At 36.0% G+C, this 24,493-nt stretch overlaps 2 protein-coding genes across 3 annotated transcripts in view; one reads left to right on the top strand and one right to left on the bottom strand.

Annotated features, from left to right (window-relative positions):
- Positions 1 to 24,493, bottom strand: part of LOC134749719 (semaphorin-1A) — a 427,168-nt gene that overhangs the window by 353,388 nt on the left and 49,287 nt on the right. The gene's annotated exons all lie outside the window — the stretch shown is intronic.
- On the top strand, positions 7,633 to 9,751 carry LOC134749724 (uncharacterized). Its single transcript, XM_063684744.1, has 3 exons — positions 7,633 to 7,778; positions 8,516 to 8,595; positions 9,514 to 9,751. Exons 1-3 carry the CDS (start codon positions 7,725 to 7,727, stop codon positions 9,737 to 9,739), a joined length of 360 nt encoding a protein of 119 aa, XP_063540814.1. The 5' UTR covers positions 7,633 to 7,724; the 3' UTR covers positions 9,740 to 9,751.

Genomic DNA, 24,493 nt, shown 5'->3' with positions numbered 1-24,493 from the left:
ACCAAGCGACCTGCTCTAGAAATCACAAAGGAAAGAGGCTATGATTCATAAACCTCACTAAGCCGATACATGGAAGCCAACGCGGCGGGTAGCTCGCTGAATATTCAGACAGGTAATGATCAAAATGCTGTTGAGAAACGATGCCATTTAGCCTTTATGACATTTTATATTTGAAACACGTAAAATAGCAGGTTTACATAAAGTTACAGTGCGTTTAGTAAAGAAGCAAATAAGGTGACAGAAGAAACCTTACCACGTAAGATGTCTGAAGAACATGCAAGCTCCCATCGATCGGTGCGCCCATCGAGGGATCCGTATTTTTTAGTATTATTATAGCGGCAACAGAAATACATCAGATACAGCCTGGTAACAGACAGACAGACGGACGGACCGTGGGAGTCTTAGAAATAGGGTAACCTTTGGGTACGGAACCCTAAAAAAGGGTAAATACCTATAAGTGTTAAAAGCACACTACGTGAATATTATGTGAAATAACGTCACAACATTTTTGGCTAGCTAAACTAACAAAATAGCGCGAAGGTGACATCTTCACGGTTCAAATTAGGCTCCAGAACGCATTGCAGTCACGTCAGATGTCAGAAGTGTGTTTAATATCAAATTACCAAGCTCGCTCGCTCCGCCAAATTATAATATGATAATGACGTCGAAATACTTGCATACTCCAGACGGATTATGCAGAAGCTGCAAACCGTAATTAATGATGAAGTTTAGCCCTTTACTTCGTCAGGCACCCTAGATGACAGATCAAATATTTCCTCGAGCGTAACTTGGGAGTTCCACGGCTAAAAAGTACTAATATTGGTTTTGATTAATGGAATTAGTAGCTTTTTCTAGAGGAAACAATAGCTTGGAAATAAGATAATTGTTTGTACATAGATACTTGGGAGCATTTGTGTATAAAAAGCATATCAACGTTAATGTATATTTTTGATGTATTTTGTAGATATTATAAATAAAGAAATGAGCAGGTTTTATTTCATAGATTAATTTTGGAAAAAGAATTCTAAATCGAGTGTGTCACGCGACGTAATTTACTCTAAATGACTCGGCTGTTAGTTTATTTATTTGAATAATTAGTTAATATGAACTAGGAAGCTAGCGATAGTAGCGATGCAAATGTCGATAAGACGACAACCGGTAATGACAAATATTTGCAAGATGAGCGGAGAGATCATTATGAAATTATTAACATTTCACTACATTATGGCCAACATTTACAATAAATAATAAATATTTAGGTAAATATATATATTCTCTTCTTTTCCTAATAAAAAGTCAATGATAACACAATTATTTGTTTATATCTAGGGGAAAGTGGGGTTGACCCGGGACGCTAAGGGAAATGTTGAATAAAAAACATATGTGTAGAAAAATCTACGAACTTTACTAGTCTGTTTAACTGACTTAATTAACTACATATTTAATTAGTCAGATCACTATTTACATTATCATACGTTGGAAAAACAATCAACTTTTAAATCTCTATTTTGTCCGGTTTTATCCCATGCCTTGTCCAAAACCGGGTATACCAAATCCTATACCCGATTTTGCCCCTTACTAAAAATAGCAATGGAACTCGTCAAGTTCTTCAGGTTCCCAACCAGTACACCCTTCATGGGCTCATAATTTACACTTGAGACATTATACCTAAGCATCTTTTTTTCGTGTATTGTACAAAGGTTAACTGGAAGAGATCCCTCAAAGGGATAAGTTCGCCTTTGTACATTTTATTATTTGTACCATGTAATTTTTAATATGTATTTATGTACAATAAAGAGTTTACTACTACTAATACACTTGTACAAAACCGGGACGACCCGGTTTTATTTCGTCCGATTTTGACGCGAACGTACCTACAAGAGACTAAAAAATATGCGGACAAAAATCGTATTACAATAAAAATCAAAGTAATGTTTTTTGATCTTTAATACATACAGAATCGCAATAAAAATACAAATTGTACTTACGTCAAGTACGTCAACGTACGACAAATTGGTATAGTGATGAATTCTACGGAATTCTTATATCAGGCACCGCTAAAAACGTTTTTCTTATTTAATTTCTGTTTGTTTTTCTTTGTTGACAAACACCAATATGGTAGGCAGCAATGACCAAAACATTGGTCAATCTAAAAGTATCTACAAGTACCCATACTGCCGTGTCCTTGTTTTACCTCGTGTCACGGTTTTGGACTAATCTCCCCTACATAAGAAACCACATATCCCGGAAGTAAGCAGATTTTAATTTAATTTAATTATTTAGATTTATTAACAGATAATACATGATAAATCTATATTAATGTTAGAGCATTCCTGAGACCTGAGAAGTAACCCTACGTGGGATTTCAGGGTTTGTCCATTGTCTAAGGTCACCCTGTATAACAATCATGACTGATGCTTGATTTAATATCTTTGATGTTCCAGCTACCTCAAAAGCTTAACTATTTATTATTAAACATCACCGAACTAACTCATTAGCGACGTACAACGTGGTGTTAACCTTTTTCTGTACTAAAACTAACCAAAGACCCTCGGCCACTAAGTTTTGCACGTCGCATTGAGCTTTGGTTGTATATAGACATAAAGCGTATTTATAAAAGCCCACATAAGGTCTGTAAGTCGGTTTCGCTTTGAAGCGAGCGGCTTACAGAGGTAATCCGTCGGAGGTCAGTCGAGCAGCGTCACCTGGGCTCGGAGGATTTTTTATTCCATCTCAATATGGGCACGATGGAATGAAAACAATGTTATAAATGGTTTAAAAAAAAACTACGCGAGTATATTTTGTGGTGTAAAAGCAAATGCCTTTGTTTCTTAGCTAAGTCTTTATCCTGTACCGTAAATACATTACAACGATTATTGTAATTATATAATATAAAACATAAGAAATAACTTTAATCGTTTGTCTGTTTGTTAAGCATGTAACAATTACGAACAAAGGCGCGATGAAAAAACAAGTGCGAGTCGGACTCGCCCACCGAGGGTTCCGTATATTTTAGTATTTGTTTTTATAGCGGCAACAGAAATACATCATCTGTGAAAATTTGTAGGCACTGTCTGGCTATCACGGTTCATGAGGCAGCCTGGTGAGACAGACAGACAGACATACGGACAGACAGACAGACATACAGACGGACAGAGAAGTCTTAGTAATGGGGTCCCCTTTGGGTACGGAACCCTAAACAGCAAATTGTATTAAATATTAATACTGAAAAACAGTTGCAAGATTATTCTAAACTAGCTGTTGCCCATGACGTCGTTCGCGTCGATTTCTATATTATCAATAACACGTAAGACAAAATGTATTTTTACGAAGTTTCAAGTCTCTCACAAAAAAAATGTTGTCGATACAAACTTTCTACCGCCGCTTAACCGAGAGAAAGATTTTGTATTTTCAAGAAAGCTGAAATCACTAGATTATTCTAACTATACGCAGAAAAAGGGGGAGTCCTTTTTCTACAAGCGGACACTCTTGGCTAGTATATAAGTAGCTAAAAATAAATAAATATTTATGGCGGGCCTATGGAATCTTGTTTCCGATAGGCCCGCCATGAACCACGTGAATTGAAGGGCAAAACAGCAAACAAACCCTAATCTCGTCCTTCAATAAATTGGCTAGATGGTAGATAAATCAATGGAGCAGTAAACCGGGTGTGGCCTGTAATACGAGCAAAAAATTTTACTGTACGCTGTACTCCTCATACTCATATTCCTATTTTGCGACTAGCCCACAAATCACTCCGCGAGTCCGCGTGTTGCTATCGTATCGACAGATATTCATCTCGCGCGCTTTTTAACAATCCGCGTCCGCCATTTTGTCAGTTTTATTAATATTTTGTGATATGTGTCCAGTTTAACTTATTTGTTATACTATAGTATTATTCGGGGATTAATTTTGCCTTATGGTTTCATACATATATTGTCGTTTAATTTGATCGGTAGAGCTGTTCAACGCACAAAGTATTTTTTTCCCATTGAAGACTTATAAACTGTAATAGATGTCATATATTAAAGAAAAAGTGACGAAGCCCTCCAGTGGTGAAGGCCGGATTCGAACCGGCGTCTTTAGCTATCGCGGCTATAATTTATATATAGTAGTGTGACTACTTAAAAAAACACAAATCAAAATATTTAATGAAATAATTTGATTTGTTTCCAAAACTTGTTCATTGAAGAATTCTTAAAATAAACTCGACTAAAAGTAGCTAGGTTATATAAAATGTGAACCTGACAATACTAATATCACCATACTGATGTTCCACCACGCATAACAACCGTAAGTGGCATTCGAACAAACATTCAATTATTGACCATGTTCTTGCGCAATAAATTCCAAGGTGAAACTAATCTCCCAATGTGACTTACGATTTATGATTGGTAGGTAGACTAGGTAACCCAAGTTAGGTAGGTAAGTTAGTTACGATACCCAGTGGAAATGTCAAATATAAATGAGAACTCACATAATCAATAATTGCCAACATCACGAACGTTATCGGAGTGGCAGAGTATATCCACAGTATAGAGACAATAACAGTAACTTATTTCAGGACAATTAAGATTTTTCGACACTTCCCGCTTAGGTATCTTTCTCAGACGCGACGACTGTTAAAAGCAATCACATCTAGCCTAACCCTGGTTTTATAACGTCTGCCCTTACTTGTTTTTGCTCGGTCCCTACCTTTGGTTGAAGATGAAATACACCACATCTACTCTGGTACGTATTTCCCCCAAGTCAGAGTTGACGAAATGTTCTAGGACAAGTTAGTTTCTAGTTCTCACAGCGGTTGGTATTCGATTTCTTGGTTCACTTGCCCGCTATGCACGTCGGTAGTTATGTGACTTTTCCTACTTTGGGTGGCATGTTTCTCGTTTAATATACCGATTATACGTGACTTTATTAAGAACTGTCGGGAAATAACGTTATAAAAATTACACTCTCCCTGATAAAAACTATAAGAATCAAAAAATCTATAGATTGCGTAATAAATAATAGGCAATTTTAAAATTGTATTTATTACCTACAAGAAATAAAGAAAATGTTTTTGCGTGAACCAATTTATATCACATCGCGTGAAACAGTTAAAAAAGGAACCTAATTGTTAACGCTATCATAAAATTAATAACGAGTTAATTGAAACTTGTACTTGTACTTATAATTTACTGATTCAGGCGTTTCTTTGCGTTCCTTTTTCTGTAGGTAAGGCACAAAGACCTTAGCGCATCTGGGTCGCCCTAATACTATAAGTACAATACTAAATTGGCGTAACGGGGACATACTGAGACTGATATCATGGTGTTATGATAGTCTGGTCAGTTGTTGATGTATCTAGAAAAAAGGCAGAAAAAAACAGTATAAGTACACAGAGGCTTTTTTTTACTTTTGCACCGATATTAATAAAATCGATTCCGCCCCCTGACCGAAAACAAAAACAAAACCAAGCGATTCAATGTAGAGTGGTCCACAATTGTAGCATCGCCGATGCACCGCGTCAGGGGAAATTTCTCTGATTGTGCTCATTCTCTATTCAACCGTCCCGGGCGTGGGGTGCATTCCGAAAATTTCCCTTTTACCTTTTTCGTGCAACTGAAGCCTCTTTGATGGATTTTTTTAAAGGCCATTGGATGTCTGGTCTATCAGGATTCCTGACTTTTGTAACGTTGGTTTTTCCCGCCCTAATATTTTCACTGAGAAGACAATCCATTGTATTGGCAATTGTATAGAAGCACGCCTAGGTATACCATTATGTTTGATTGACTATGTAGCACAAAGACGTCGTTTAGGATAATTTATTAGTTATTTTCTCTGTATAGCTATCAACATTGATATATATATAACATACACTAAGTAATACAGCATGATCAAACGATTTGTTTACATGCAGCACCTACTCAACTAGTTTATAGATGCCAAACATATTATCTGTAATCCGCAATGTGAATCGAATAAATTGTAGCATCGCCTTGGCACCCTAACCGAGTGAAACTAAATAACTACGCTGTCATAGTGCAACAGTATGCTATGCAATATTTATGCACACTGCAACTGCACGCGTGGCCCACTATCGTTCGATATCGTAAGTTGCAATTAACATATTAGAAAAAAAAGATGATAACTGCATACTTATTGCTATTGCTAATATCTAATCGCTTTTTGTTTTTCCGCAGAAGTACGGAAGAATCAAGATTTGGTCAAATGGATGTTATTTAGACACGCAGACCGAGGGATTTGTGCATTGAATGTATTAAATTGGATAGTAGGTATATTATAAGTACATCATGGTTCAGTCTATATTAATCTTAAGATTAAAGTTTTTTTTATACATTTCACCCTTCTAAAGCAATAGCAAATACAATATAGCGTGAGCTCAAGAAGGCTTGTTTTGTAGGAACTCAGATTACTCAGACAACGATATATAGGTATATATAATATACAAATACTTAAATACATAGAAAACCCCCATGCCTCAAAAACAAATATATGTGCTCATCACACAAATAAAATACCCTTACCGGGATTCGAAACCAGGACTATCGGCTTCATAGGCAAAGGCAAGGTCTCTACCGACTGGACAACCAACCTCGCCTCGACTTGCGACGCCTTGCCTCGAAGATTTGTGCTAGCACCAAACGCGGTCTCAATGTGTACCATACTCACCTCACCCGTAACAAATTCAGATCTGTACCCGGCGTCAAGAAATCAGTCGATCTACTTATTACAGTACGGAACCATAAAAACATTTAATAGGTCTTCAACGCAGAGTTGCACTACAGAAAACGTTGAAATGATTGATTTGAAAGGATGTAAGTAAGTATGTTATTAATGATTTCCTGAATATGCAAGTGTACCAGCCCACTAGAACTACTTAAGATCAAAAAGACATATGTATTATGTATTTATAATTGTTTATCCATTCTATTTGTCCGAAGTGATATTTATAGCGTAGCGTAGGTACAACACCTACCTTATCTTTCCTTAGGTTACAAAGCGTAAAGAAAGGCTAGGGTACGACACCCTACCATCACTTTAGCTATTTACAATTTTATTATTCGAAGAAACACAGCGAACAAATTAACTATAAGTCAGGAAGCTATATACCTACAACCTATATTTAAAAGTTTCTTTGATATCTGATCGCCCGTTCAATAAAATAAGTATTTTTCAGAAAACAGTTGATAGCTTCCCGATACATTAAAAGGGTCGCGTGGGGCCCATAAAGTTAAACAACTTTTGAATCACCGCGTCGACCCACATTCGCTGCTAAATATATATGTATGTTTAGATTTCATGGCAGTGTATTTTTCAGTTAACAATGAGCTTGTTTTGAAAAATATTATATTTTAGTATTAGATTTACACACCATTAAAGGGGGCCTCGCAGATGTGGTTTTCGCCTACGGCTAGATTGGTTCACGCTACGCCACTGTCTCTTCTTCTTCTCTTTTATTTTAATGGCGGTCTGGTTGTTCGCTATCAAGACCGGTACCGTCGTCATAACGTCGAAAACAAGGCAAAAGACCAATTTTATTAAAGTCGCGTTAGACCAGTTTGACATCTATGTCACGAGTAAATACTCGCCAGGAATGACTAGAAGTCTTAAGGGCATCAAGAACGAACATATCACGGATACATATGTAATTGCTGAGTGCAGTGTTGTATGATGGCCAGGAACCGTGACAGGCTTGCACAACCACCGCAAATATTAGAAGGATGCGCGGGCGCGGACTGGCATACGAAGCTACCACCGCCATGAAGAACGTCGCTGTGAGTACCCATTTATACAAAAACAATGTTGTTTAGGCAATTTGACCTTGACCTGTTGTGCTTTTTTATCAACTAGGTTTATACAATTAATGTTTGTCTATAGTAAGGCTTTACGTAAGTAGGTAAGCGTTTAATTTTACAGTGTAGAAAAAGGTATTTTTTATGATAGTATATATATATATACATGTGTATATATGAGACAGACGAATCGCTTGATGGTAAGTGATTACCGTCGCCCGTGGACACCCGCTACACCAGAGGGGTTGCAAGTGCGTTGCCGACCTTTAAGATGGGAGTACGCTCTTTTGTAGAAAGTTGAAGGTCGTATCAGTACGTAAATATCGCAGGCGACAGTTCATTCCATAGTTTGGCTGTGCGATACAAGAAGTTCCGGAGAAACGCACAGTTAGTCCTCAATGGTGAAGATGGAAAAATGTTGTCGCGTAGGGCGATGGCGGAAATAAGCGGCAAAGATTAATACTAACAATTCCTCGGAGTACTCTCCGTTATACATGCGATTGAAAATGCAGAGCGAGGCTACATCTCTACGCAGCGCCAAGGAGTCAATCCGATCTGAAGTACGCTGGCAGCCGACAATTCGAGTCGCTAAATCGTTAACGATACTATGTATAAACGTTACTACATACGTACGTGACTATTGTATTACTACGATATATAGTTGTTAACTATATTATAAAATTTCGTAATTAGCTCATTATAATGTATATTTGTTCCAGATAATCCTTTGCATAGCTATCGCCAGCCATATGGCGGTCGCTTCACCTGTACCCGAACCTGATCCCGGTCACAGAACACAGTAAGTAGATAATACCTACTTTATAGGCCAATCAAATTAGTACACCTCCTGGGATTGCGCAAACTCGGATAACACGATCACACATCATTTGATTGGCCTATAAAAATACTGAGTTACGATCACTGAGCCGATTTAAAACCAAACCCGTTGCAATACACAGTAGCTTATCCAAAAAGAACAAAGTAGAAAAGACAAATTAACTAATGATAGCCATTCGCAGCAAAGTTGCATGCATCCATCAAACTTGCGTATTAGGATAATGTACGCACATGTATAATGTGAGTGATGGCCCTCATTATAATATAAAGTACCGTCAATATTGATCGGGGCCCGAGCGCGGTTACAAAGTTTGACATTTAAATCTAAGGTTGCGGGTTCCATTACCAGGAAATATGTCCTTTTATTATACTCAATCTTTTTTAAGTATTTCAACCATCCGATAATACGACATCTACATAATCCCACGGGGCCCATTCAAATGATTGGTAGTGACAAGTATAATATAAATAAATATACAGACATACTAGTTGGATGATTTGGTTGATGAAAAGCGGCGGTCTCACCAATGAATTTTGCTATTTGAAATGCAATATCTACCTAAAGCCTCATTTAGACGGTCAAGGACTTGCCTTGTTTACTACAGAGTACAATGAATTGAGTCGATCGACTAAATAGCGCAATGTAACAAAAACCGCATGCAAGTTTTTGAACCGTCTAATTGGGGCTTAAGCCATTATAACGTGTCAGACGTTATAATGGCTTAAGCCAGTTTAAAATTTCAAATAAAAATATGTTTTGACTTTGATATACCTAGAGAGATAACTGCAGCGATTATGATGGCACGAAGTTAGCCGTACAAAAATCGCTGCAAAATTATCTTAGTCTAACTCTAGCTTACACTGTAATTTTACTTTGCAGCATCAGAATCCACGTACCGTACGACGTTCACACAATCCACCACCACCACGTAGAGAAAGTGCCGATTTTCCACGAGGTACCAGTTATCAAAGAAGTACCGGTGTACAAGGAGATCATTAAAACTGTACCAGTTGTAAATACAGTCCACGTCCCGATCGTCGAGACGGTGGCAGTCGAGAAACCTGTGTTTGTACCAGTACCGTATAAGCATCATGGATGGCATTGAGGATTCACTACACCGAAATTTAACGCAGAGTATATTAGGTGACGTGTGTTAGCGTCGCATTCTCGTCTTTGATTATGTTGCGTAAACCTTCCGGTGTGGACGACCCTATATAGTCGATAATTGGATGTAAATACTTGTTCCTCTAAGGTGTACACAATCTTTAGTTAAATCTCTTTACACGTGTATATTTTCTAAGAGAATGTATGTACGCTGTTTAGATAGTGATAAATGATGTCTTTTTATTTTATTATTTTATTTCAAATACCTATCCTCTGTTCTACCAAAGTATGTACCAAGCAACCTGATATAAATCAAACAGTGTCAACTTATCTGTATAAAATGTCACACAGGCCATTGAGGTGATTTGGGGTCGATCAGTGTCATAATAATAAATAATCTTGGAACATCCTTTCGTTTTTAAAATATACGGGGAATATTATTTGTCCGGAATGCACATCGGTCATTCAGAATTCAGAGTATGTTATCGAGCTGGCGGTATCAGAACAGCGCCCTATTATGCTATTTGAATTATTTGCTAGCGTTTTGTTTAACTCAAAGTAAGGGTTGGCTGTTCACTGGGAGCATATTGAAAACTTAAAAAATGATACTATAGATGTTTGTACTAAGTTGGATTAAAAAATTGTTTACATTTTCCAATTACATTTCTAATAATTCATATATGTTTTTGTTACCAATAGTTGAAACGAACAACATAATAATCACATTTAGGCATCGGTATTAGACAGATAATTAACGAAATAATATTTTTAATAAATAAAAAACCTAAAGAGTTTACTTAAACAAGTCACAATTTGTAAAAATTGCGATTAGAGACTTCAGTTTTATTGCTCGACATTAGGAATACTAATAAATACCGTTTCGCACGCAACCTGGCCAGGTGTTGATTAACCTGACATGAAACGATCCGATATTTCGTCTTCATTGCGTGTGCGTCCATGTGTTTCCATAAATCATAAATCATTTCATAAATCATTTATTTATTTCGTGATAAACTTACATACTAGCATTACAAGGAAAATTAAAAAACATATTTGCAGTGTTTACCACGAAATGGGCTCGCCTCAGCATAATGACGACCCAAGTGTCGGCGCTGATCTTCCGGCGAGTCCATTTGTGGGCCACGATCGCAGCTCCACACTTTCCTGTCAAGATCGCAGATCCACACTTTCCTGTCAAAAGTAAATTCATGAAAACGTGCTGTATTTGCTTATTCTGTAATATTGCAATATTTTTTAATTGGACGTTACTAGCAAATTATAGCTAGGGTCCACCTAGGGTAAGAAGTTGGAAGACAAAATAAAGGTTGTAACCCTTTGCATAATTTATAACACGTCAGTAGCTAACAAGCGTACAGCCTGCCTGCTGTAAGGTGGTTATCGTTCTATGAACGCTTGCAACTACCCCCCTGGAGTTGACCCACGCGATGCCCGCTTTCTTCTTCCATGTGGCAATTATTAGCAGGTAATTGATAAAATTAAATATAGGTACAAGTATCTGCATAAATAAATGATGATTAACAGAAATGAACACCACAATCAACCCACTCATTATTCCAAAAGCCGTCAGACCTTATTGACACGTAAGCTCCAAATGAGCTACTTCCCCTATAGACAACAATGTCGACAGTTTTTATCAATGCTCGCCCAATTAAATCTTTTGTCGACTCCCAGACACTTGTTATCGATAATTATTTCGCTCATGGGTCCCATCGACAGTTCTGATAACGTTCCACAGTTAAAATTGAAATAGCAATTTAAAAGGCATTTCAGTTCGAATAACTTGCATGAAACAATGGAACGCGCCGTGTCAATAATTTAATTTGTCATTGTGGTTGAATGCGCTTAATGAGATGAGCGGATAGATTTCGCTAAATAAGCCAGGTTTTGTTGGCGTTTGCATTTTAGCAGTAACATTCCGTTTGCAGTGATAAGTTAGCAACGTTTCGTAGATTACAATGATCTCTCTCTTCACTACCTAATAAATACTTCACTAAATAAATAAATAAATAAATAACTACTAAAATAAGTTTTTTATGCCAGCATTTCCATATGTGGGTCGCGAGCGAATGCTGAGTGTTACTAATAATATTTTATGCCCCCTTTTAAGACGGCCAAGAGTTGGGCCCCCAAAATGACAGTTTTGTGTTAGGTGGGTCGGAGCCTAGTCAACTTTGGGAACCACTGTTATATTATGCAATTTACCTCCTTACTTAACAACGAAGACTTTTCTTTGGTGGAAGATTTCGTTTATCATTTCTAATTCACACTGCGAAGGAATTAAAACAGTTTTTGAATAAATATGTGTTTTTAGTGAAAAATTACACTCAAGTTAAGAGTGAATTTGCTAATACTGGACCGGTACACCTTTATCCCGAGCCGCACTTCGCATAATAAGACGACAATAAGAGTATGGTTATCAAAATCATGACTAAGTCAGCCAAAAGACGTCCACTGTCGCTTACTTAGCGTACTCAATCTTAATCAGATAGTCACTACATTTTACCTCTATCAGACCAATTCGAGTTTTAGTTATTGGATCTCATTCCGATATGATATGATACTGATCTGTCAGTGTCAAAAGTGACGTTTTTGGTTGAAGTATATCTCGCTAGTAAGTAATTTAAAAAGTACTTACACGCCACAGCCAATTTTACTCTTTTCCGTATAATTTGTTATCATTATCACCGCCGTGCCACTGGACGGCATACAAGTTAATCACTGAAGCGAAAACTGGAACACCGCAAATTTAAATCCATATTAAACATTAAGAATGTATATAGGACTCGATACGGCGAACAATTATTCGGTCCAGTAATTCGGAATAAACAGACAGGGTACGGTTGTGACAGTATTTATTGGTGCACGTGAAGAATTAAAATATCAATGATGCCCGAAAATGAGACAAGTGGGCAACGAAATCGTTAGGTTCTTGTGAAAAATGCTTAGCTACTAGAAACACATTCTTTACTTAGGGGGGACCATCTTGGTTAGATTGACTTAACCCAAAATTAATCAAAGCTTGTCTATGGATACTAGGCGACGATATACACACCGACCTCAAACTCTAGATTACCAAATATTTAAATCCAATAACTGTAATGCTATACCTAAATAAATACACACTTGAATAAATCATAGAAAACTTCCACAATATGAAATTCAGGACTTAAACCCAGAACCTCCAGCTTCGTACAAAGGGTAACTACCGACTAGCCTAAGAAGCCGGCGATCGCAACATCCGACTGGCTCCAGGCGGGTATATCAAACACAACTCCAAACGTGCCTATTTGGAACGCTGCTCGTATTGATTGCTGGCTTTACCGCACCATAAAGTAAAGATTTGTAATATCCAGAACGGGTCAAGTTTGAGCAAATTTACGTAGAACCCACAGTTGCACGTTTGTATCGCAGGGGACGCTTAAGTTTCCAACTGAAGTTCATTCGCTCCGAAAGCTTTCCTGTGGCCTGTCTGGGCGGCTGTTTCGCTAAATCCATATAATCCAGTTATTTCGTAACGTTCGTAAAATATTCCTCTTATCTCGGTATTATTTTATATTTTCCAATTAAGAACATTGCTGACGATAGTGAACTTAATATTCAATTTATCTTTATCAGTCTCCGAAGCTTTTTCCATTTATATAATAAAACCTAATTACCGACAGATATAAGTATGTATATACCTATAGTATTTCAGTTTTTAAAAGTCATTTTATAAAGTTAGAAACTAAACATGGAATTGAAAAGTGTATGCATATAAATGGCAGGTAAATTCAAATTTTTATCGGGGAAAACTCGATAGTTTTCTGAACCTTCAGAACATTATTTTTCTACGTTAATGAATTGAAATGAAATCTATTTTTAGATTTGATGATTAAAGTCTACAATAGTTTATTTCATTTGAAATTACTGAGCTGTCAAATATTTACCTATGTCCAACCTTGATTTTATTCAAACAGAGCATATTTGGATGTGGGGCTGTACTTATTTACCTAGTTGATAAACATTAGACATGCTCAAAGTAAGCTTGCTTGTCGCCATGGGGACAGACTATATAAGTTCTAGATTTACAACAAAATTGCGGACGATATCTGTAATTTTACCGCACTTCTTTCCATTATTTTTTTCTACGCAAGTGTAATGAAAATTTTGTGTGTAACACAGGAGGTATTTACATAGAAGATAGAGTACGTGAGCCACCTAAGGGCGCACCAGAGAGCGGATCAGCCACATGCTAATAACGCGAATTAAAAATTGCCTACTCCAGAGCACACAGTCGCTGTGGCCGAAATCGGTCAGGAGAGCATCATCATCATCATCATCATCATTTGCATTGCAAATTTGGCTCATAAACATCATATGCGCTACGCTCCGCGCATCGGATTTCTATTCTCTCGTTAACAATTTTGTCCATACCTCCCTTATTATACAATGATATATTTGTTCCTTGCCCACTTTGACAGAAGAATCGTTACAAGCATAGAGTGCGTTAATTAAACAATCGTCGACGTATGTCGCAGACCCAGAAGATGGATGATAGAAGAAAAAGATTGCGGGCCCACTCTCTCTGGAGGAGAGAAGCAGAAGAATCGGGCTGCTTGGAGGTGATTTGGAGAGGCGTATGCCCAACAGTGAGGCTGAGGAAGAAGAGAAACAATCGTCATTCTGATGAATTTCTCATAGCGGCATCCAAGATTTTAGCCAAGAGTATTTAATTCCCGCGAGCATAAATTATACCACGACTCGCCAAAAGCACTAACTGTTACATTACGCGACGAACAGCTCTCTTAACTGACAAGGCTTTGCTACTAGAAGACAATCGACCGTAGTACGCTCGGATTTATGCCTATAATCGCGCAACTTGCCCACTCCGCTCATTTGTTTAACTCATCAAGGAAAAGATTAATTAGGAAGATTAGTTATCGCCTTTAAAGATTACGTCATTGCAAGCAAACGACGAGGGGGCTGAAGGGCCGGGGTGGGGTGGAGAAGTGACGAAAACGCACAATATCTCGTTCATTCTTGCCTGCGGCTGACAGGGGGGCCGCCTGTGAACTTTATGGCCGATTTTACATAGACACATCTACTACTATGGATCCTGTTCTTGAAAACGGTTGTCGCTAGATAGTTGGGTGAAAAGTTCATCCTACAAGAGCTTTTGAACAACTCAATTTTGTGCTCTGATTTAACCGTTCATTTACTGAACACGACTTTCCAAATGTTCTGAACTAATGACAACACTGCAAATTTTTCCGATGTTACAATTCGCTCCAAAAAGACTAAATTCAGTTTTTATGGATCAATTTTGTACAAAAGACTCCTATGAATCTATACGAGTACACTATAAGTGTATGCTTGAATTTATCACTAAGTTATATTAATGTAACAAACCCAGTGCAAAACATTGACTTACTTAAAACATTAAATGATTGATATTGAAATGTTAATATTTTGCCTTTTTTATTGTGATTGAACATCTGTATAGATATGTTATGGCACCATACAGCGCCGACCATTTAAGCTGACTATTTCAGGGGTACGACTTTTTCTTAGAATTTCCATACCTTTACAATCAATAGTTCTTATTATAGGTAGGAAACTTATTTGTCATTATATTGCACTCAAGAGCAGTGCTGCTGGATTCTTAAAGGTGCAATAGGCCCAAATATGTAAAACAATATAACTTTAAAAAGCGATTAAGATAACAAAACCGTCGCACAATGGATCGATGTTATCACAGCATTTAAGTGGGAAGCCTAGAATAGGCCCCATAAAAGTAGACAAGCTAAAGGAATTGCCCAATTTGGCTTATTTTACTGCTATCTAGCGCCGCGATACTATCAACCGAGAGTTATTAGTCTTGAAAAAATGTTACGCGATTTTACCTTTATATTTAAGCCGAGACAAAGTACAGTTGACAGATATTAAGAGTTAGCGTTTTGTAACCTTGTTTGCTGAAACGGAAGTTATATAGAAAAAAGAAACTCATTTTAGTTAAAGAAAATTAAATTACGAGCATAAAATGGAAATATGTTATCTTTTCGGCTGAATTTTATGATGTTATCTAATTGTGATCTTTATATTTATTGGGATTATATTTTCGAGTTCTTTTAGAATCGTAATTGGACATTATTAGAGATGAAATGTAATAAGTAGTAAAGGTTATGTAGCATAATTTCTAAAATCAAATATCCTAAGTACGAAATTCCTAAAGATCGAAAATCAAAATGACTAATGTATAGGTACTAAATTCCTAAAGATGCATGTCCACTTTTAATCGAACGATCTCATTTCCGAAAATCAATTTCTTTGTACAAAATGCCTAATGACAATACTTTGAAAGTCAATATGTCTGGTGCTCAAAATAGCTACGTATAAAAAGCCTAATGACAGTTCTATGAAGCTCAATATTTCGGAGAACATTTCCTTCTGATCCTGTCTGGCAGAATGGTAACTACGGTGATCCGTCTGCTCGTTTGCCTCCTATATCATAAAAAACGGTACCGCCTTCACTGAGCATGGTCCGAACTGCTCTTAGCCAATTTTTTTTTTTATAATATGGCGTCTGATTGTCTGCATATTGTTTATTTCTTATTGTGATGTGTTTAGTGACACTTGGACAATTAAGACAAATCGATTGACGTAAGAATATTCAAAATCAGCCCACGCCTTTGATCTCTAGATTGCCACAAAGGAACGAACATGCTTACATACAGATAAACACATTACCCTCATTTGCGTCGCGCTGTCGGACAAAAATATCGCACAGTGTTCGTAGCACTCATTCAAGAGTATTTTAACACTTCCAGTGTTATGTCGCAGTTACCAAGATACGATAACCTTTATTCTGGTCTGCACAATTTCGAATATAGCAATAATAATCAACATTTAACTCTGAAAACCTAACGACCCCGCACTAAAGCATACCTACACCTAATAAGAAAAGTTTATACAGTAGAAAAGCAGTTTGCGGCAGGAGTTGAGGTAGTTCCGCTCTTTAACGAAGCGTTTCCGCTGCGTTGCCGACCGTATTGCAGTTTTATTGTTGTTTTATAGCGATTTTATTCATATTCGTTATTACAATACCGCAGTTAATAATGATGTTAGAACAACATGGAGCTCAAACGAGACCAATGGACTTGAGTTACGACTTTGTCTAACTAATATGTACCATATTGGATGCAAGATGTATGAGGCTTCGTTTATTCCATGTTGTATGTTATAGTTATGTAAATTAAGTATACAGGGTGTCCATGCATCAGGGTGTCCATGGGGTCAGAGATACTGTATAGTACCGTCCCTGTGTTTTAAACAACCAAGTGTTTAACTATGATTAATAGACGCTGTACACTACATAATTCAAGACTACTTTTCAGTACATATAATATTTTTGTGGTGTAAAACACAGATTCTAAATAGTTAGAAATTAAATATAACCTGGACATGTACTGTCATGGTATATTACGTATCAGAAAAAGATACATGAAATGTATGAATTACTGACCAGTCTATAGCTCTAATGCCTACATTGATTCACGCCAGCTACAGTCGAAGGCAAAAATATCCATCCAGACAAATGGCTTAAAAATATGTGAACACGACTTTATTGTCTAAGGTGTAAGAGCGTACACATATTTTTGAGACTGGGAATGTATATATATTTATGCCCTTGACTGTTCATATCTATGGAAAAATTGTTTAGTGAAAATCTCGCGTTACTCTTAAGAATTGATCCTGCATACGCTTTGGATGATACCTGCAATATGGATTTAATCCAAGGATTGGTTTTTAAAATAAATATTTGATTGATTAAATTTTAACAATAAAACTTTACTGTCTAATTTTATTTAGGAACGTCAAGCAACTAAAATCAACAGCTAATTCAAAACAGGGCTCAAGAAAGAAGATTTGACAATAATAAAAAGTTTATTTGATATAAACCTAACCTAACCTCTGCCCAAGTAGCTACAGCGCTTTTGAATTCGACACGCGATCAACTCATTGCGCTACAACATTTCAAACATCTTTATTGTAATACCGAAATGTCTGTTTTAATGGTGACGGAATTCTACTGCTATATTTAACAAAGCCAAGCGAAACACAAACGGCTAAAATATTTCCAGCGCCAATTCCAGGTCAACCTGGAAATTATAGCGTTTGTTAGCCTCTAATTTTTGCAAAATAATTTTAGTTAGCTACAATTTTCTACACGCTATAACGTGACTGCTGCATTACAGCGAAGTGTTAGTTAATAATATTAATTAATGTTATCAGCGCAGTATACTTGCTAACTAATTAGCACGGCTTACATGTCTACATATAACGAAAGGATTTGAACGACTACGACTACTCTATTGCACAAAACATAAGGTTTTAAATACGTAGACGTTTGCTTGGTACCTTGTACCTACTCTGATATCACTACTAAATATTGACATCGATTTACACTTAGATATGTTAAGGTGTGGATAAGGTTAATGAACAACATATGCTTTAATGAGCCTATATTGTCATCCTTACAAAGTCCATTAAATGTGCACTAACTAATATTTTTACATAGTTTATTTTAGTACATATACTCGAAATATTTTTCAAACCATTACTTGTTTAATTAAACTTGCATTTATACAGTAAAAGTAGTCAGTAAACACATAATAAATGTGCATAATGATTAATAAGGAACTCCATCTACAATTTGACAGTAACTAAAACAGTCATAATTATAATATTGTCTTCGGTTACCGCGATAGTTACTCATGAAATAAAACTATGAAAACGGATTATATCGCGTATATTGAATTTATAATACATCCCGACGTTTCGAACCCTTTACAGCGTTCGTGGTCAACGGGTGACAGAGGAAAAATTACAAAGTGCAAAAATACCCACATACTAAAATAATGAACAATCATAGACTACAAACTTTAAGGCTGGTTGTACATGCAAAATCGGTTCATAAGGCTAGTTATACACTACAAATTATTTTCAAGTAAAGATATATATATACGCGATAAAAACTACGCCGGCTCCAACCCTACACCACGGACCCGAGAAGATTTAATTCCCTCCTAAATTGTAGGAGGGTATCCCAATATGGCACTAACGCTGTAAAGGGTTCGAAACGTCGGGATGTATTATAAATTCAATATACGCGATATAATCCGTTTTCATAGTTTTATTTCAGTCATAATTATGTTTTGTTTTATTCCAAATTGACCAACTATTAATTAATCGATTGACTGATGAAATATTTAAGTTCCACGGTTTCAGAGAATTATATGCCCATAATTATAAACTCGGACATATAACTATAAACATGCAAGCTTACCAATACGCAGTTATATTATAATCGCCAAACCACATTAAACGTACCTGCAATAAAAAAAACATCGGTTAGAAATCAAATTAAGGACGTTCAAAACGCTCGAGTATTTCGCAGTCTAGCCGCAAAGCCCCTTAAGCCGAAAGCCTCAAAGTTATTACCACATAAATAGCTTTATCCGAAATCAATGCATAATACATAAAGCAATCACACATTAGGCGTCAAATTAATCGGAGAAAGACAGAATACGTAATACTGATGGCGTCTGGGCACGAAACTAGTACTCGAGAGGATAGACTATTGACATTATGCAGCCGACGAGACCACTAGAGGCCTTCTTTGTCAGCTAGACTGCACGCCAGAGGAATTTTAGTGTATTAAGGCGCGTTTACATTCGACCGTCTGTCGCATTAGACGGTCGAGAGGGCAATGTTAAAAGCATTGGTGGCATACTGTCAATAGCGACTGACTGTCGAGATAATCAGTCCAATGGGACGATAGAGAAATAGATACCATGAAGCAAAACACTACCGTGTACGTATTTATAATTTAAATGCTTAGGTACTGAGTAATAAATCTGGCAACGCGTGACGCATGACTGACATTGCAAAAATTAAAAACCGTTATCACTGGCACTAGTGGCACTACAAAGGATTACATTCGCGGTACCACCGAACGAGCAGAGCAAACACAATTTGAATGATTTGATAATACGTTTCTAGTAAAATAACTATTAAAACACAATGTAAGATTCATGAATGAATTCAATGAAGAAGTAACTTCGCATGAAATCGAGTTTTACAGTGGTCTGTTTACGAGGAGGTCTATAATTAGAGGAAACTAATTTCTAAAGCATTTGTAATAAATAACAAGAAATTACTATCTGAATAGGCCTTCAGATCTCGATATATTTTCAATAAAAAATATTGAAATGCTGAATTATTACACTGAGATGAGTTTTATTGAATATACACGGTAAGTTTTAGGTGAAAGCTATTTTATAAGTCATACTATGTATGCTATACAATTCAAAGTTGAATGTAAGTACATTCTAATAAATAAAGCACAAGGGACCATTCTTTATAATAAACTTCAAAAACATCAAGTAAGTATCTGAAATCTTTTACCGTCGTAAAATGTTTTAGCAAAAACTACTTTGCTTAGCTTGAATCGTAACATACCTATACATATACCGCAGATAACAACTTGATAAATAATAGGGTATTTGACAACATTAAAAATATATAACGAATTGCTGTCATCCTGAAAGATAATAAACTAATAAAGTATATTTCACTATATTTGAATGTAAATTATTTTTAGTTTTTGGAATATAAACGAAAGAAAATTTAATATTTTTTGAAATTTCATCAGGGACGTGAACGCTCTGTGATTGGTCAACGCTCGGATGACGTCACACGCGCGTAAACATTCTTGATTGCCTTGAGTGTTTTAACCGTTTTATTTGTATTTAGTTAATTTTAGTTACTGTTCCACAGTTTTCTGATATATTCCGATTTATCCGTATATCTAGTAGCACAATATTCATAAGAATCTCAAAATGGAGCCGAAATATGTGAAAGCTGATAGCGGCAACCTACCAGACAGACGCATCAATGGTTGCACTTTACTTTAAAGATAATCCGGATTACTATGCTGCGGAACTTAGAAATGTAAAAACAGCTATGTGAGTATACGTAGAAATTGTTTATTTACGAACATTTCGATTTCGATGATACGAATACGACGACGATATATATATAGAATACGATGACGAGAATAGTATCTCCGTACTGCACTTTAGTTTGAAAGAAAAAGTATGCTACTAACTACCTACTAATGCTGAAAGAGCTATGTTATGAGGTTATGTAGTAATACATTAAATACCTAGATCTTGTTTCGTTAAATACAACAAAGTCCGCTGCTTTAACTACCATATTTATTTACAGTTAAATATTACTTACATCGAAGTGGTCTTCACACATAAAAACATTTGTATGCGCTAAAATGCTCTTTGGGTCTCTTCGCGCTAGTTTTAACCACATTTTTCTTTTTTTGGGATTCGTTGGAACGGAAACAAACAATTTATCTGGATTTTTTATAGTCGTACTTGAACATTGCGGCACTATACACCATTTATATACCATTTTACAGTGAAATAATCAATTCAATGGACATAAACCATAAGATTTACTAAGGTCATTGACTGAGTTTACTCGCGTGTGACGTCACACGTGTCACGTGATTAGCCCCTTTGCAAAAACAGCGTTTAAGGTGCGTTCAAAATAAATAAACTTTAACATTGATTTTTTATATTTAATACAGGAAATTTCACGGAAATATCAATGTAATGTAATTATTAAGTCATAAACAATCAATTAAAACCATTTTCAAAAATTAGTCAAATAGCCTATTGCAAGGATTACAGTGAAAAAGTAAAACAACTTGGTGCAAAACGCCGAATAAAATCCAATACATTTGTAAAGGTTTTAGATTATTCGGTGATTGTAGTCGTCGAACTATACATATAAGGGCAGGCCTATTTTTAACTTTAAGAAGCGATTTTCAGATATTCAACCCCTAAGGGGGTTAAAAAGGGGATGAAAGTTTGTATGGGGATTCAAGTTTTATTTTAAGCTAGCAATTTGAAACTTTGAAAAAAGGAATTATAATAAAAAAATTGTATTAGATTTTTTTTATTAATGATATCAGTCGATCAGGTTTCTTTTGAAAATCAAATGTCTGTATGGGACCCATTGCCTCAAAGCAATACAAAAGTCACAAATGATTGTCAAAGTCTGGCACCCGCACTTTACTGACGAAACGCTTCTAACAAAATGGCAATACATTCGTGACGTCACCATGTAACGTCACTATTACTTAGAAGCAGTTTCGATGCATGGAAAACAAGGAAATTGCGATGTTGTCAGTGAAATATTGCTTTTATGTAAATTGTTGCTGTACAATTTTTTTTATAAAGTAAGGAATCGAATGGTACCATTACTTTTTTCCTTTTTGAAAGTTAAAAAATAAATAAATTCTGAAACTGTGAGGTCTTGTATTTTTTTTATTATATAATTTTTAAGTTTCCAATTTGTAGTGATAAATTGCTCATTTTCTATCTATTTAACTAGATTTAGTCAACATAATTATGTCAACAACCCTGTTCGTACGCCAGGTGGACCCACCCTTACCCTCTACTTACAATTCTATTACCTAGGGCTTACTCATACGCCATGTTTACCTATTTCGTACCTCTAATGGGTTATGGCGAGTGTACCTCTCTAGCATTGTAAATACGATGTCAAAGCAAACATTGAAATTGAATATATGTTAAACAACATGTGTGTCATATTAACTTGAATGAAAGTTGTTTTGATCACTGTAGTGAAGATCGTAAAGGTTTTTCAGGTCGAAAGAAAATTAATGTCTGCATGTGGTATTGCGCTAATGGTTTATTCAGGCAACGAGCAAACATATTGATTGATTCTTAAATATGTTTAAGAATCAATAGTTTCAATCAATTATCGGTAATAGTTGAAATAAACATTTTGAAAACTGGATACTGCATATGTACTTATTGTTTGTGACGTGTAAGTTCGATAAGGACTGAAAATTACGGACTGTTGTGATCTTCGTTATTAGACATAAAAAATACAATAAATATTAATAATAAATCAGATAATAAGTTAGTACTTAACCTAAAGTTAGTAGGTACGTACTTAACCCAGAAATTATTAATTGTTTGTACCTACGTTATGATATTTCTGTAACTATCAACGTATCATGTTTTGGCAATTAAGTGATTTGAAGTTTGACGTTTACAACGATATATTATTTATGTAACATGTATGTTTCTTACCTTATTTTAGCTAGTGCCATTGCATAATCTTATTTCTATTCTGCAACGATTTTTATCAAAGACATATCATTTGTACCTATATGTAAAAAAAAAGGCATTTGTGTATATCATGTGCACGCGACGCGACACGTTTGTGTATCGCATCGCTCAACGCAACGCGAGACGACTCCTGTGTTAATGCGGTCCTATGGGTACTCATTTTGCACTGTTTTTTTTATAAAACACATGCTAAAAAGCCCGCATTAGTAACGTAAAAGTAAAGCATGGATAACGGTCAAACAGAACAATTCGCTGACTAGCAATATTACAATGTGAGAACTTAGTCGGTGAGCAAACACAGACGAGGGCCGCTCCGCTCTCGGGCACTCTCAGGACTGCCTCGCGTCGGCGTCTGCTAAGTTTGTTTAGATTTATATAAACTACTAACTGGCAAACATATACATATTATTAATCATTGATATCCGAACAAATAGTGCAACAAAATCCAAAAGCATTGTAAACACTGTAAACAGAAGCTAAATTTCAAAAGTTTTCATAGATCACTATAAGGAGAGCAATTTTATTAAACCGGTCAGACACCTATAATGCTTAACAATGAGATTACATTTTGAGTATTATTCAGACGCGCCGGCATCACTGTCATTTAACTAATGGAAGAAGAAAAAATATTTTTAACTTAATTACAATAAAAAAGAAACGAGCAAGAAATTTCTTAAGTATTAATTTCGCTAGCAAAATATTTGCTGCATTAACATTATACTCGTATATATTCATAAAACAGTTTTTTTTTTCACTTTTAGGTTAATTGTTTTACAAAATGTAAAAGCTTTCAGGTGTGAATTAAAACTGTTTGTATAAGCTGGGAGCAGTTTAAAGCAATTTAAGCCTGTGTTTTACAGAAAAGCTTTGTCAAAATATCGTTTTCTGTGCGTTTAACTACGCTTTTAATATCACGCCACAAAAATGCAACAAATTATAACATTTTAAGTATATTTTATGAAATACAAAAATGAATACAGATACTTACCATATTTATTATACAAACAAGATATTCATAAAAATACAGATCAAGTAAAATATATATACCACACATTTAAAGAGATTATAATCAATGTTCCTTTATCGTAGAAACTTGTGCGTGGTTGAAATTGCCGAGATACTCGGCGCTACCACAGGCGATATCTTTGGCAAATTGATCGCAGATACAAAGGAGTTCTTTCACGAGACCTTTTCCCGCCGCCCTTGTCAAGCCCTGAGACACAATGCCGAGCCCAACGCTTACAAGGCCCTTTCAATTGTTCGTCCTGGTGACGTGTTTGAAGACCTAACAAATGGCAGCTATCACCGATTTCGTTCAGAAAGTAAAGAAATAAAAAGAGTTTACCAAAGTTTAATTTCCGCTCCGTTGCGGACTGCAAGGATTTGGGGAATATTTTTTTATATGTAACGGGAAACTTTTTAATTGAGTCAGGAAAAATGACGACCTGTCGGTTTTATTGGATTTGGGTAGTTATGTGGCTTAGCTCAATGATGCGCTTTCCAATACCTACTTT

Source organism: Cydia strobilella, chromosome 18 (genome assembly GCF_947568885.1).
Source record: "Cydia strobilella chromosome 18, ilCydStro3.1, whole genome shotgun sequence".
Classification (NCBI taxonomy): Eukaryota; Metazoa; Arthropoda; class Insecta; order Lepidoptera; family Tortricidae; genus Cydia; species Cydia strobilella.
The sequence above is the reverse complement of the archived record's forward strand: the minus strand, read 5'-3'. Positions and strand labels throughout refer to the sequence as shown.

What these genes read in the sequence shown, in the direction of transcription:
- LOC134749724 (XM_063684744.1), top strand. Translation starts at nt 7,725, where the DNA reads ATGCGCGGGCGCGGACTGGCATACGAAGCTACCACCGCCATGAAGAAC. An exon ending in CCGCCATGAAGAACGTCGCT is followed by an intron (nt 7,779 to 8,515) that starts GTGAGTACCCAT and finishes TATTTGTTCCAG; the next exon opens with ATAATCCTTTGCATAGCTAT. An exon ending in GATCCCGGTCACAGAACACA is followed by an intron (nt 8,596 to 9,513) that starts GTAAGTAGATAA and finishes TTTACTTTGCAG; the next exon opens with CATCAGAATCCACGTACCGT.